Source organism: Gadus morhua, chromosome 18 (genome assembly GCF_902167405.1).
Source record: "Gadus morhua chromosome 18, gadMor3.0, whole genome shotgun sequence".
NCBI classification, from domain to species: domain Eukaryota; kingdom Metazoa; phylum Chordata; class Actinopteri; order Gadiformes; family Gadidae; genus Gadus; species Gadus morhua.
In genome coordinates this window covers 13,740,646-13,753,145 of record NC_044065.1, presented here as the reverse complement: position 1 = coordinate 13,753,145, position 12,500 = coordinate 13,740,646, and the positions used below count along the sequence as shown (strand labels likewise).

The window sequence follows — 12,500 nt, the reverse complement described above, 5'->3', positions numbered from 1 at the left end:
CAGCGATGCGTTGAGAGCTTGCCATCGATACGTCTCATCATGCAACTCATTAAGCATTTGTTGAAAGTGCTGCCGTTTTGATTGTCCCTACTGATTGACTGATTGAATAAATGATTGATTCAATTGAATCATTGATTCGTTTACTAATTGTATTCATATTGGGACCCCGACAGAGGAGGACGACGATGGCAGCTACAACAGTGAAGAGGAGACCTCCAACATCAAGGTGACCTCGTTCTCTAAGGAGGCCCCCAGGAGACCGTTTGCGATTGGATCATCTTCATCTTCCTCCTCCAGACTTCAAGCCAATCAGAAAGCCAGGAGAAAGAGATCTGAACCAGCAGGTTAGAATCGTCACACCACCAAGCGTCTCACATTACACTCTGGAGAGAAGTTGAAGGATCGTGAATAAATAATCCAAAATGTGTGACTTCATATCACCTCCGGGATTATGTCTTATTGGTACCTTCCTGTCGCACTTCCTGTTCCTCCAGGTGTTGTGAGCCTGCCAAGTACAGTCGCCAGGAGAGCTCCAGGTAGACCAAGCCTTGTGAGCACAGAGATGGAGCACCCGGATCACCAGGGCTTCAAGAGGCAGTGTCTCCCCAGCTGGGGGGCTTCGTCCCTGGACAACAGCTTCAGCGATGGCCGGGGTAACCTGGTCGCTGTGGCTGATTTGCACAGGTTCAATAAAGAAGCCAAGAGTTCAGAAGCACACGGCATTCTGGGAAAGGTAAGAGGGTGTATTTTATTTGTACTAAAAGAAATGAACTAACAAGACAGAGCACAAGAATTATTTTAAAAGAAGTTTGACTTCCTGCTGAATAGTTTGGGGTTTGAACCCCAACGAACCATGACCAAAAAGCAGGCGCCCTTGAGCAAGATACCTCAACCCCATAAATTACGAAAAAATGTAGCGTAGGTCGCAGTGGATGAAACCACTTGAAGAGGGGGGAAAACACCCTGCCTTTATGGCTTCCAGCTAACAGCTGTTTGTGGGTGGTGTGCTTGTTTCAGAGGAGAGACCAGTGGATGAGAAGCCAGAGGGAGGAGATCTTCCGGGGATGTCGCAACAGAAGCAAGCAGGTGGGTGATTTGGAAGGGAGAGCCGGTGTACTGTGGTGACACGTTGCGTGCCATCTCCTCTCCCCCCCCCCCCCCCCCGTCATCATGTGTGTCCCCCGTGATAGAAGCCACTCAAACGAGTGCGGCGGGTTTGTTTAAAGAACACTTGAGCGACGCACGGGGTATCATGTCTCTGCACGTCTGAGAGCGTAGCACGCTGACCTTTGGATCAAAGCCGCCGCCGAACAGGCTTCGGGTCGTCATCACGGTCGTCTCTCGTCGACGCACACGCATGCACGCGTGTGCTTTGTACTTCAACCGACGCATAAAAAAAAAGAAGGGAGTTTTCGAAAGGCCGTCCGTCGTTTCATCCACTACTTCCTTATTAGCTCACAAAGAAAAAACGTTTAACATAAACACCCCGCATGAAGCCAGAAGAATAACCACCACGCTGCCAAACCATGCAAAACCTGCCGGGTAGATCAGCGATTATCCGGGCCTTGCTGGGACTTCAAAGCCCTCCTCGTTGGACCGGTCTAACAGCCATAGACGGTCCCTGTGGTCGTACAATTTCTGTAAAATTTTATTTCAACATTAATGAATTAATTTATCAATTCATCCCAATTCGAATGGCTCACGGAACGGGCCAGGCCGGCCCTGTAATTCTCCAGAACTCACAGATGGCCAGTGCGCCACTGGTTATAATCGTTCCATATTTGATGTAGTCAAATGACATTTCATTGTCAGATGCTAATATTCAAAGGATTTGAATGTGAGCTCAGTCATGTGTGCGTGTGTGTGTGTGTGTGTGTGTGTGTGTGTGTGTGTGTGTGTGTGTGTGTGTGTGTGTGTGTGTGTGTGTGTGTGTGTGTGTGTGTGTGTGTGTGTGTGCCTGCGTGTGTGTGTGTGTGTTCACACTGTGTTATTTATGTGGGCAGTTGTTGCCAAAGCAGTGCTGTGGATGTTTGTTAGGATTGCCTCGAGGTTCCTGGTATTGGATTCATCACAAAGGAATGTCCAAAAAACACATAGCTATGAACCAAACAGGAGAACAAAGACAACGACCATATTCCCAAACACACCCAATGCAAGCCTGCAGCCCCCCCACCCCCTCTCTCTCTCCCTCTGCCTCTCTGTCTCTCTCTCTCTTGTTCGGTCTCACAAAGACACACATAGAGTGAGTGAAAGTTTGCTGTAGAATTTGAAGCTACATAGAAATGGATGTGCAACACTTCTATAGTTAGATTTATTAAGACACACACACACACACACACACACACACACACACACACACACACACACACACACACACAAACGCAAGGACAGAATACACTCAAACGAATGTCAAGCACACCTACACACGACTCTTGAGCCCACATTCACATCAGTGGGTAAGAGGCAGCCTTTATGAAGCTTTCAAACTATTTAACTGTCTATATCCACCCACGCAAGTCATCTGTATATTCACACTCATGTGCGTACATTGAACGACTCTAGTTATACAGCTGCGATGAACTTTAACGGGTACACCTGAACACACACCAACCCCGCCACACTAAGACACACCCGTAACAACAAATAAAGTGAAAGATCTTCCATGCCCTGAGGTGATGAGCCTTCTGTCAGTAAAATATATGATCCCTTAATGTGGAAAACTACGTTTGAAAACACCGACAGACAAACACACAGACAGACACGCATCACCTGTAGGTTTTTATGAACACGTGGTCCTCGCCATGCAGGAACCTGTTTAGTGAGCTGTCTTCAAATCCCCGTCACACTTAACATTAGATAAACTGGCGGAAACCCGTCTGCACAGGTTGTTTGTGCATGTCCATTTTTAGGCATCCATGTGTGTGTGTGCGCTCTTCACTTGATATGTAAACGTCCCGGAACATCCTCTTTATCCCGCTTCTGTGGGGGGAAAAAAAGGAACACCGAAGGATACATTAAAATCCATTACACTAAACCTCTAATTTAGTCTATTTAGGAGACGGCTTTTATCCAAAGCCACTTACGAGCGAGGCACAATGAAAGCACACATCGAGGAAACAATTTCTGTTCCTCAGAACTTCCCAATAACGTGAGGCCTGTCAGGCTATGGTCGAGTTCTCCACAGCCAGTTACAGTAAAGCTGGGCGTTGGAGTTACGACGTGTGTTCCTGGTAGTCGGGTTAGTCCACTTCTGAGGATCTGGAGAAGGGGAGGAGGGTGGTGGCGGGGGCGGGGGTTTGGGGTGGAGGAGGGTGGGGTTGGGGGAATTCTCGGATTTGATCACCTGAAGTTCCTGCCTCACTTCAAGCTTGAATGGAGGCGTTGGAGATGATGAAAGCCACGTCCGGCATCCTGTCTGTATGACATCACATCCTGTTTTCCCCTTGCGCCCTCAGGCCACGGGGCATGCGGTGAGCCGCCTCCTTGAGAGCTTCGCCGCGGACGACGGCTTCCACCTCGACGAGGAGAGCAGCTTCTCTGAGGAGGAGGAAGAGGAGGAGGAGGAGGAGGAGGAAGAGGAGGAGGAGGACCAGGACCTCCTTCCTCCCAACATGCCCTCTAGAATACCTGGTGAGGACCATGTGACCAGACAAGAAGCGCACACACACGCACACATGAAAGCACACACACACACACACACACACACACACACACACACACACACACACACACACACACACACACACACACACACACACACAAAAGAAAGCAAGCACATACACGACACACACACGCACTCACTCATACGCACAGACGCAAGCACACACAAACACACACACACACACACACACACACACTCAGTCACTCAAACACACGCACACACACACAGAAACAGAAACCCACGTGTGGGTGTGTATGTAAGTGATAGATTTATGGATGTGCAAACACAATTTCACACCGATATGCAAATGTGCACATGCAGTGGCAAAAGGACAAACACACGGGCCACTCGAACACGAAACAAACAGAACAACATAATTTAGTATTGTGTGACAGGAAAAAGAAAAAAAACAAACACAAACTCACACGCACATACAAATACGTGGCTAACTGTATGTGTTGTGTGTGTGTGTTTGTGTTGAAGGCATGCACAATGCATATCAAAATACATATGCACACGCATCAAAACACAAAACACACGTTCCCTCGCTCTCGTGTGATCTCCCTGTGTTATCGCTTCATCTTCTCTCTCTCTCTCCCCAGCGCTGCCTAACTGCGTGCTGAGTAAAGAGATGCTGGTGGACGGACTGAAGATCCTGATCTCCAAGGAGGACGAGCTTCTGTACGCCGCCTGTGTCCACACGCTGGACCTGCCCGACATGTAAGGCCCTGCTTAACTGCTTTTAGGTTAGCTTAGTGTAGCCAATCCCAACCAAGACTAGCCTTGCAACACATAGCGTAGTTTATGTGAGTTAGGTGTCGACTAGCCTAGCATAGCATAGCACAGAATCACAAGTGTACCATACCCTAGCATAGCATAGCCTATCCTAGCATTGCATGGTTTATAGTTGCTTAGTGTGGCATAGCATAGCTTATGTTAGCTTAATGTAGTATTGTCCCGCATAGACTCGCATAGCGAAGCATAGTTTGGTTTATTGTAGAGTAGGATCCTTAGATCAAGAGGGACATAGTGTTGTGACTCGGCTGTAGTTCATTTTGGTCTGTAGTTCATGCTTAACGAAGTTATATTATGCTTAACTTTGTTAAGCATAATATGTAGTAGTGCAGTGTAGTTTAGTTTACCATAACAGACACATTGCTTGACAACAAAATGATTGAAATACCAAAATAAAAAATGGCATTTCTATAATTGAACTGTTGGGAGTGTAAACGGCCATTGACCGTCATTCATCGAAGCTCTGAAGTCTGGGACAAAACAAAGTGTATTATCCTCACACTCTTTCCCTCCTGCTCCCTCCCTCTCACTCTCTCTCTCTCTCTCTCTCTCTCTCTCTCTCTCTCTCTCTCTCTCTCTCTCTCTCTCTCTCTCTCTCTCTCTCTCCTTCTCTCCCTCTGCTGTAGATTCAGTGTGGTGATAGAAGGAGAACGCGCCAACAGGCCCAGGATCTACTCTCTGGAGCAGCTGCTGCAGGAAGCTGTGAGTATCTGCCCTCCATCACGCTTTTTTTCTCCTCCCTGAAACCCAACATTTTCACACCTGTTTCAAATTAAAAAAAAATACGCCGTTCTCCAGTATCTGAGCCGCAGCTCGGGAACGAACCGCAGGAAACATTAAGTGTAACCACCGGGCTTTGTCCGGATTGGTGTGGAATGTGTGTGTGTGTGTGTGTGTGTGTGTGGGGGGGAGGGCTGTTTTGGGGGGGGGGGGGGGGGGGGGGGGGGGGGGGGGGGGTGGGTGGGGGTGATATCACCCAGCTGTGTGTGTGTTGCGCCAGCTCTGTGTTTGACCTCATCTGGACCGCTCTTTTCAGGTGCTGGACGTGCGGCCTCAGAGCGAGTCCATCCTGACGGCCGGGACCAGGGTGTGTGCGTACTGGAGCGAGCGCTCCCGCTGCCTGTACCCTGGATACGTTCAGCGAGGTGAGGCCACGTGACGCGTGATGCACACCCACACGCACACACACACACACACACACACACACACACACACACACGTGTGTGTGTGTGTGTGTGTGTGTGTGTGTGTGTGTGTGTGTGTGTGTGTGTGTGTGTGTGTGTGTGTGTGTGTGTGGTTGTGTGTGTCTGTGTGCGTGTGTAGAAACTCATGCCCATCTAAAATAAAACATGTGTTTGTTTTCGAGCTTGTCATCACTAATCAAGTATTTTTATTTAATTCAATTCAATTTAATTGAACTGCGTGTGTGTCTTGTGCAGGGGGTCCGGGCGAGGAGGAGAAGGGGGGCAGTGTCATGGTGGAGTTTGACGACGGCGACCGGGGACGGATCTCTCTCCCCAACGTCAGAGTGCTCCCCCCAGGGTACCAGGTCCACTGTGAGTAGCAGGCCGCTGGGCCGGGAGAGAGGGAGAGAGGGAGAGAGAGAGAGAGAGAGAGAGAGAGAGAGAGCGAGAGAGAGAGAGAGAGAGAGAGAGAGAGAGAGAGGGGGAGGGAGGGAGGGAGGGAGGGAGGGAGAGAGAGAGAGAGAGAGAGAGAGAGAGAGAGGGAGAGAGGGGGAGGGAGGGAGGGAGGGAGGGAGGGAGGGAGGGAGAGGGAGAGAGAGGATCAAACTGAAGAAAGACAGATATTAACAAACAAACAAAAAAACAGACAAACAGCTAGATAAACACACACACACACACAGAAAGAAACTAAAAAACAAACAAACAACCAAATACATGTTGTTTGTATGTCAAACAGGCCTAGATAAGTTGTGCCCTGGTAATGTCGTCAACTCTGCTCATGTCTTTAACGATCGCTCCTCTACCAGGTGCGGAGCCATCGCCGGCTCTTCTCACCTCATCCGGTCGCCGCGGGAGACGGAGCTCCGCCAAGGACAACAGGGAAACACAGCTGGAAAAATCAACCAATGGGGAGGCCGCAGGGAGGCCCCAAGAGAAGAGGCCAGGTGAGGCATCAAAATATCACCACCCGAGTGAAATCTAGTCAAACGTCTCGGAGACTGTTAAAATACTTCTGCTCCAATTCGAACGAACGCAAGGCAAAGGGAAAACCCGCCTCCCATTTGGCAGTGTTATAGTATACTACTGCAGAGTCTGATGGTATGTTGTGGCCAGACACTGACCTGTGTATGTGCTAGGTGTGGCCAGGCTCTCGTTTCACTTGAGGAGGCAGCCTGAGGAGATTCAGCTCACCACAGGAACATCACTCAGACATTGTAGCCTTAAAACCCACCGCCCAACAGACCCCCATATAGAGGCAGTACTGGTCCAACCAGTTGATGTAGACAGAAACGCACACACACACACACACAAACATACGCACACACAAACACACACACACACACAAACACACACACTCATACATACAACATATACACACCCAAACACACATACTCAAACAAATACACACAAAAGCACACACACACACACAAACACAAACAAACACACACGCACGCAGGCACACACACACAAACACTTTAAGCTTGCGTGCACACACAAGAGACAACACTTGAGACAACACTTATTTATACAGTATATTTTATCTTTACTTTATATATATTTTATACTTTATATATACTTTATATGTCTCTTATAAATTATTATTAACACTCATTATCAAATTTGTTGTTAAAACGCCTTTGGCCACAGAATTAGACGTACAGTATGTATTCACATAGTGTATACCCTTTGCCCTCTACGTGAACTCATTAATCACATCATGGCACTGCGCAACTGGTATGCTGTGCCTCATTAACTAGCCATCTCGTAACTCATCGCATGTCGCCCTGCAGAACATCAGTCTGGAGGTACATACAGGTTGACCAAGTTTGTCTCACAGTGAAACGGATACGTTGAAACTCACCCGGCCAAGCGGGAAATTAGGGCTGATAGAGATATACGGTTTCTCAGGCGCGTTCAGTTTCATAATTAATCTAGCTCCTGTTTTCAGAGGGGTGTCATGAAGCCCGCACTGACTGAGATTCCTTTCCCCGTCTCCCTTTCCCCCCTCCTCAGTCGGGAGGCCCAAGAAAATCCCCAAGAACCCCACCGGCGTGCCGGCGGTGCAGGGGGCCGCGACCAAGACGGCCGCCAGCCCCCTGAGCTGGTCCGCCCCCAGGAAGAGACCCCCGGTGGACTTCTTCCTCTTCAACGGGACGTCCCGGAAGACCCAGCGCAGGATCCGCGAGCGGGACCTGGGGATCTTCCAGCGGCCCTCCCCCCACCCTGCGGCCGCCGCCGCCGCCGCCGCCGCCGCTGCCGCCGCGCCCCTCAAAGGCATCTTCGGATCCCCGTTCGAGGTGGACTCCTTCAGCAGCATCGCCAACGGTTACGCAACCTTCGCGGGTGCCGGTGGGAATTCCGCTGGGACGCGGCCAGTCGGCGCGGCAACCGGGACCTCTCTGGGCGGTCTTCTGGAGTCCGCCCCGTCTGTGTCTTCCTCCTCCTCCTCCTCCGCCGGCGGGGTGGCGACGCCGTCCGCCGTCGCGGTCCGGAAGCCCGCCAACGAGCGCCACAAGAGGCAGTTCCTGGTGAAGCTGGACCACGAGGGGGTGACGTCCCCCAAGACCAAGAACAGCAAGGCCCTGCTCCGGCTGGGCGGGGGCGGAGGGCGGGTCGGGAAGTCCGTGGCCGCCGCGGGAACACCGATGCGGTACGCCCACCCGACGCCGCCGGCGAAGGACGGGAAGAAAGGGAGAGGGCCGAGGGAGGTGGGCGTGGTCAAGTCGCACCCCCTGCCCAAAAGCGCCCAGCACGTGAGCAAGGGGCTTCTGTCCAGCAGCCACGGAGGGGACTACAGTCTGGACTACGCCAGCGACGGCCCGAGCTCGTACTCAGAGCTGGATGAAGACGACGACGAAGAGGGTCAAGACCGCGACAGGCGAAGGAGCGCTGAAACCGCAGCCGCCGCCGCCGCCGTCGCCGCCGCCGCCGCAGCCTCGCTGCCCGGCGGCCGCTTCCTCTCCCGCCTCTCCCTGTGCTCCTCCTCCTCCACCTCCTCCTCCTCCTCCTCGGGCTCCCTCTCCTCCTCCTCCTCCGTCTGCTCCTCGGACAACGACTCCTCGTACTCCTCCGACGAGGAGTCCTCCTCGGTGCTGCTGCGCCGCGCGCTCCTCCAACAGGACAAGCACAAGCGCCGGCAGCACCTGACCTCCAGCCCGCTGAGCCCCGACTCCGCCGCCGCCGCCGCCACCTCCGGCCCCCCTCCGTCGGCCCCGCCCCCGCCGCCGCCGCCGTCGTCGCACGCCTACGCGGCCAAGGCCTCCCTGGCCATGTCCGGGTCGGGGCAGGGCAGGGCGGAGAGGACGGAGGACAGGCAGGAGTACGTCTCCAGTCGCGGTGTCGCGGCCAACAATAGCGCGGCCAAATCCCAGGTCAAAAAGAAGGAGGGCGCCCTGAACTCCCACCCGCCGGGCCTCAACCATCCAGGGAACCAGCAGCCAAAGCCCGCGGCCAAGGAGCAGTCGTCGGCCAAGCGGCAGAGGATGTCCTCCCCCGACCCGCTGACCCGGGTGGCTCCGCACCTGCCAGGACGACAACTGTGGAAATGGTCGGGTAACCCCACGCAGGTGAGAACCCGGGGAAACACTGGAGGGGGAAGGAAGCGTCGTGTTGTAGTCGGAGCGTGATGTATAGACTTGTGTGTGCTTTGTGACTCTCTCCGTAGCGTTGCTAAATGTCTACACACTAAGTGTGTTGACAGTGTACTGTAAAGCTACGGTGTGTTTTGCACACGTGCGGACAAGTCTTGTTTGTCGTCGGCGTTGGTTGTTGTACCAGTTTTATTTAAATCTTGCTGGCAGACCGAAACCAGCAAAACATTGCATATGCTAATGTCCCTGGCAAGCGAGAGACTGAAAAACGCTGTCTGTGCCAACAGAGGAGGGGTCTGAAGGGCAAAGCCAGGAAGCTCTTCTACAAGGCCATCGTGCGGGGCAAGGAGACGGTCCGCGTGGGGGACTGCGCCGTGTTCCTCTCCCCGGGCCGGCCCCAGCTGCCCTACGTGGGCCGGGTGGAGAGCCTGTGGGAGTCCTGGAGCTCCAGCATGGTGGTCCGAGTCAAGTGGTTCTACCACCCAGAGGAGACCCGCCTGGGCAAGAGGCACCGCGACGGCAAGGTAACCCCAGACACCGAGCTGGTTTTGGTCACCAAAACCGACACTGATGGGAAATCTAAATCTGGTGTTTTTGTGCCTTTATTGCTTTTTTATTGACGCAACCTGTCTATCTTCTCCATATCTCCATCTTCTCCATTTTCTCCATCTTCTCCATCTCCTCCATCTTCCCCTACCCAGAATGCTTTGTACCAGTCTAGCCACGAGGACGAGAACGACGTGCAAACCATTTCCCACCGCTGCCAGGTGGTCGGCAGAGACGAATACGAGCACCTGATTCGCCGACGCAAGCCCGGGGGCATGACCAACGACCTGTTCTACCAGGCGGGAACCTACGAGCCAACCACAGGCCAGCTGGTCAGCGCGGAGGGGGTGGCTATTGTATCCTAGCAACCCACCTGCTTGGGGAGAAGGATCAGGGCGGTGATGTCCGTCCCCGGCGTGGCGCGCGCTCCGTCGAGTGCAGTCTGTAGAGGACGCTCTTCCTGATGGACAGGGGGAGGGCGGGACTAACAGACAGCGGAGATGTCCTCTACCCAAAACACCAATCGGAGATGGAGCTGCACCCCCCCTGTAGGATGACGCCCACAAGCGCTGCTGATGGCAGGGGGAAGATCAGCAAGATAATGAGGGAGAAACCTGCATTGCAAGCAGGGATCTTTTGTATAGCTCTTATCAGAAGTGGGCCTCGGTGCGGGGAACCTCAACCAAACCGGTTTGGGAGGTAAAAAACGAAAAACAATAATCTGTGTGCCGTTGGAAGCACGGATCTAAGCGGGATCTAAAACACAAGAGCACTTGGGGTGCTGAACGAGGTGGTCGCCACCTCCACAAGCACTGGAATGTCTACGATGAAACACTGCAGAGCCTTTTTACAAACACGACCGATTCAAACCAATACTCTCCTCAGACAAACAGAGGAGTGTGTCATGAATGTGCAGAGAGAGAGAGAGAGAGAGAGAGAGAGAGGGGGGGGGGGGAATGGAAAGAGAGGAGAGAGGGGGGCTAAAAGACTGTATTGAATGAAGAGGCTTTCCGTAAACCACACTGGGTTGCATGGCCTTTGCGGCCTCTCGCCGGTCGCTGTAGTGTGACAAACGGCATCAAAACTGAGAGATCCCATAACAGGACCTTAAACACTGTAGTTTAGTGTGTGTGCCTGCGCGTGTGTGTGTATGTACACACGTTTTTCTGTATGTGTGTGTGTGTGTGTGTGTGTGTGTGTGTGTATGTGTTTGTTTGCAGAGCGGCTGCAATGGCCTTGATGGCTATTTGACAAGCTCAGAGTAAATATCGGTTGAGGATGTGTGTGATGTGTGTGTGTTTGTGAGCGTGTGCGCATGTGTGTGTTTCCACGTGCGCTTGTGCCTGTTATGATTGTGTGTGGGCTCACTGGTCAAGGGCCTGGACTCCATCACAGCCTTCATAGTCTTTTTAAACTCTAAGAGTAAACCCCATGAATATACATCTGTCCAGCGCGAACTGGGTGTTGGACAGCCATAAGAGTCAAGCCATACAAGTCAATACCTCTCTCGTATCCTCCTTTTCAAGCGTCTAGGTAGATGCACAGTCGCTTGGTCGATTGGCTGGGCAGTATGTGTGTATGTGTGTGTTTGTGTGTGTGTGTGTGTGTGTGTGTGTGTGTGTGTGTGTGTGTGTGTGTGTGTGTGTGTGTGTGTGTGTGTGTGTGTGTGTGTGTGTGTGTGTGTGTGTGTGTGTGTGTATGTCGGCGTGCTTGCTGGACTGTGTGTGCGTGATTTTCGTGGCCACCACGGTCAGGCAAGAGCCTTACCTGTACAGCAACGTGTAAAATACATCTTCGACTGTAAATAGTATACATATAATATTTGTTGTCTTTTAAATAGATGAATATGGAGGACCTTTCCTCGGTTGGGTTTTGGTTTCTTACTCGGACTTGGAGGCGGGCGGCGGGTCGCTCTGGCGGGGTGGACGGCGGCGACAGCACCCCCTTCCTTCCCTCTTTGTGCACTGAATAGTATCAGATCTGAGAATGTGTGTTGATTCAGGGTCAAAACTGTACAAAGAGTGTAAAAAATATCAGGCTTTTGAGGCCCTGCTCTAGGCAAGAGATTACCATTGAGTGGCGTTGGCGAGATTTTTGTAAAAAAAAAAAAAGAAAATGAAAAGAAAAAAGGAGGCGTTTTTGTAAGGCTCTTTTTTTTATGTGCATCCAAACATTATTCTGCGTCTTTGTTCGGTTGGGGTTATTATTCACTATGTCCTGTAAGGGGTTCAAATGTCCTTTTTTTATTTTCATTCTTTTTTTATAAATACTGGAAAAGAAACTGAGTTTCTGATTGTGTCTGATCCTTAAAGAATCTAGTCTGTGTAAATCTATATTAGCCTATATACCTTAATAATCCTTTATAATAATGTAGATATTTATCAGGCCCAAAAAAATAGAAAAGAAAAAGCGAAACATACCAAAGCGCATCAGAGTTTACACTTGGCAGCATTTGGAAGAATGCAATATTATGAGACAAAAGATTTTTCAATCAATCCAACTCTGGGACCCCTGCAGTCACCGAGGTATTTGAAGAAGACTTCTACTCACGGACGGCTTGTGTTCGTTCCGCCGTTGCCATGACAGCCACGGAGAAGAAGAAAAAAATAAACGAACACGAAAGAAACGAAACGCTGTAGCAACATTGTCTGCGCGTCGCCCGGCGCGGATATGCACTTGAGGGGGTTCCATGACAACCAGAGTGGCGTCACATGACTGTGAAGG

General features: G+C 51.5%; 1 protein-coding gene across 2 annotated transcripts in view; it reads left to right on the top strand.

The window, feature by feature from the left end:
• The window catches only part of bahcc1b (BAH domain and coiled-coil containing 1b), a 71,618-nt gene that overhangs the window by 58,407 nt on the left and 711 nt on the right, over positions 1–12,500 (top strand). For both annotated transcript variants that reach the window (XM_030339621.1, XM_030339620.1), the window contains exons 18-29: positions 174–344; positions 495–733; positions 1,018–1,086; positions 3,456–3,630; positions 4,264–4,381; positions 5,083–5,158; positions 5,493–5,601; positions 5,896–6,012; positions 6,447–6,584; positions 7,654–9,206; positions 9,518–9,754; positions 9,932–12,500. The exon at positions 9,932–12,500 is cut by the window's right edge and continues 711 nt beyond it. In XM_030339621.1, coding sequence (XP_030195481.1) covers positions 174–344; positions 495–733; positions 1,018–1,086; positions 3,456–3,630; positions 4,264–4,381; positions 5,083–5,158; positions 5,493–5,601; positions 5,896–6,012; positions 6,447–6,584; positions 7,654–9,206; positions 9,518–9,754; positions 9,932–10,141 — 3,212 coding nt within the window. In that variant the 3' untranslated portion in view covers positions 10,142–12,500. The remainder of the gene's footprint in view (positions 1–173; positions 345–494; positions 734–1,017; positions 1,087–3,455; positions 3,631–4,263; positions 4,382–5,082; positions 5,159–5,492; positions 5,602–5,895; positions 6,013–6,446; positions 6,585–7,653; positions 9,207–9,517; positions 9,755–9,931) is intronic.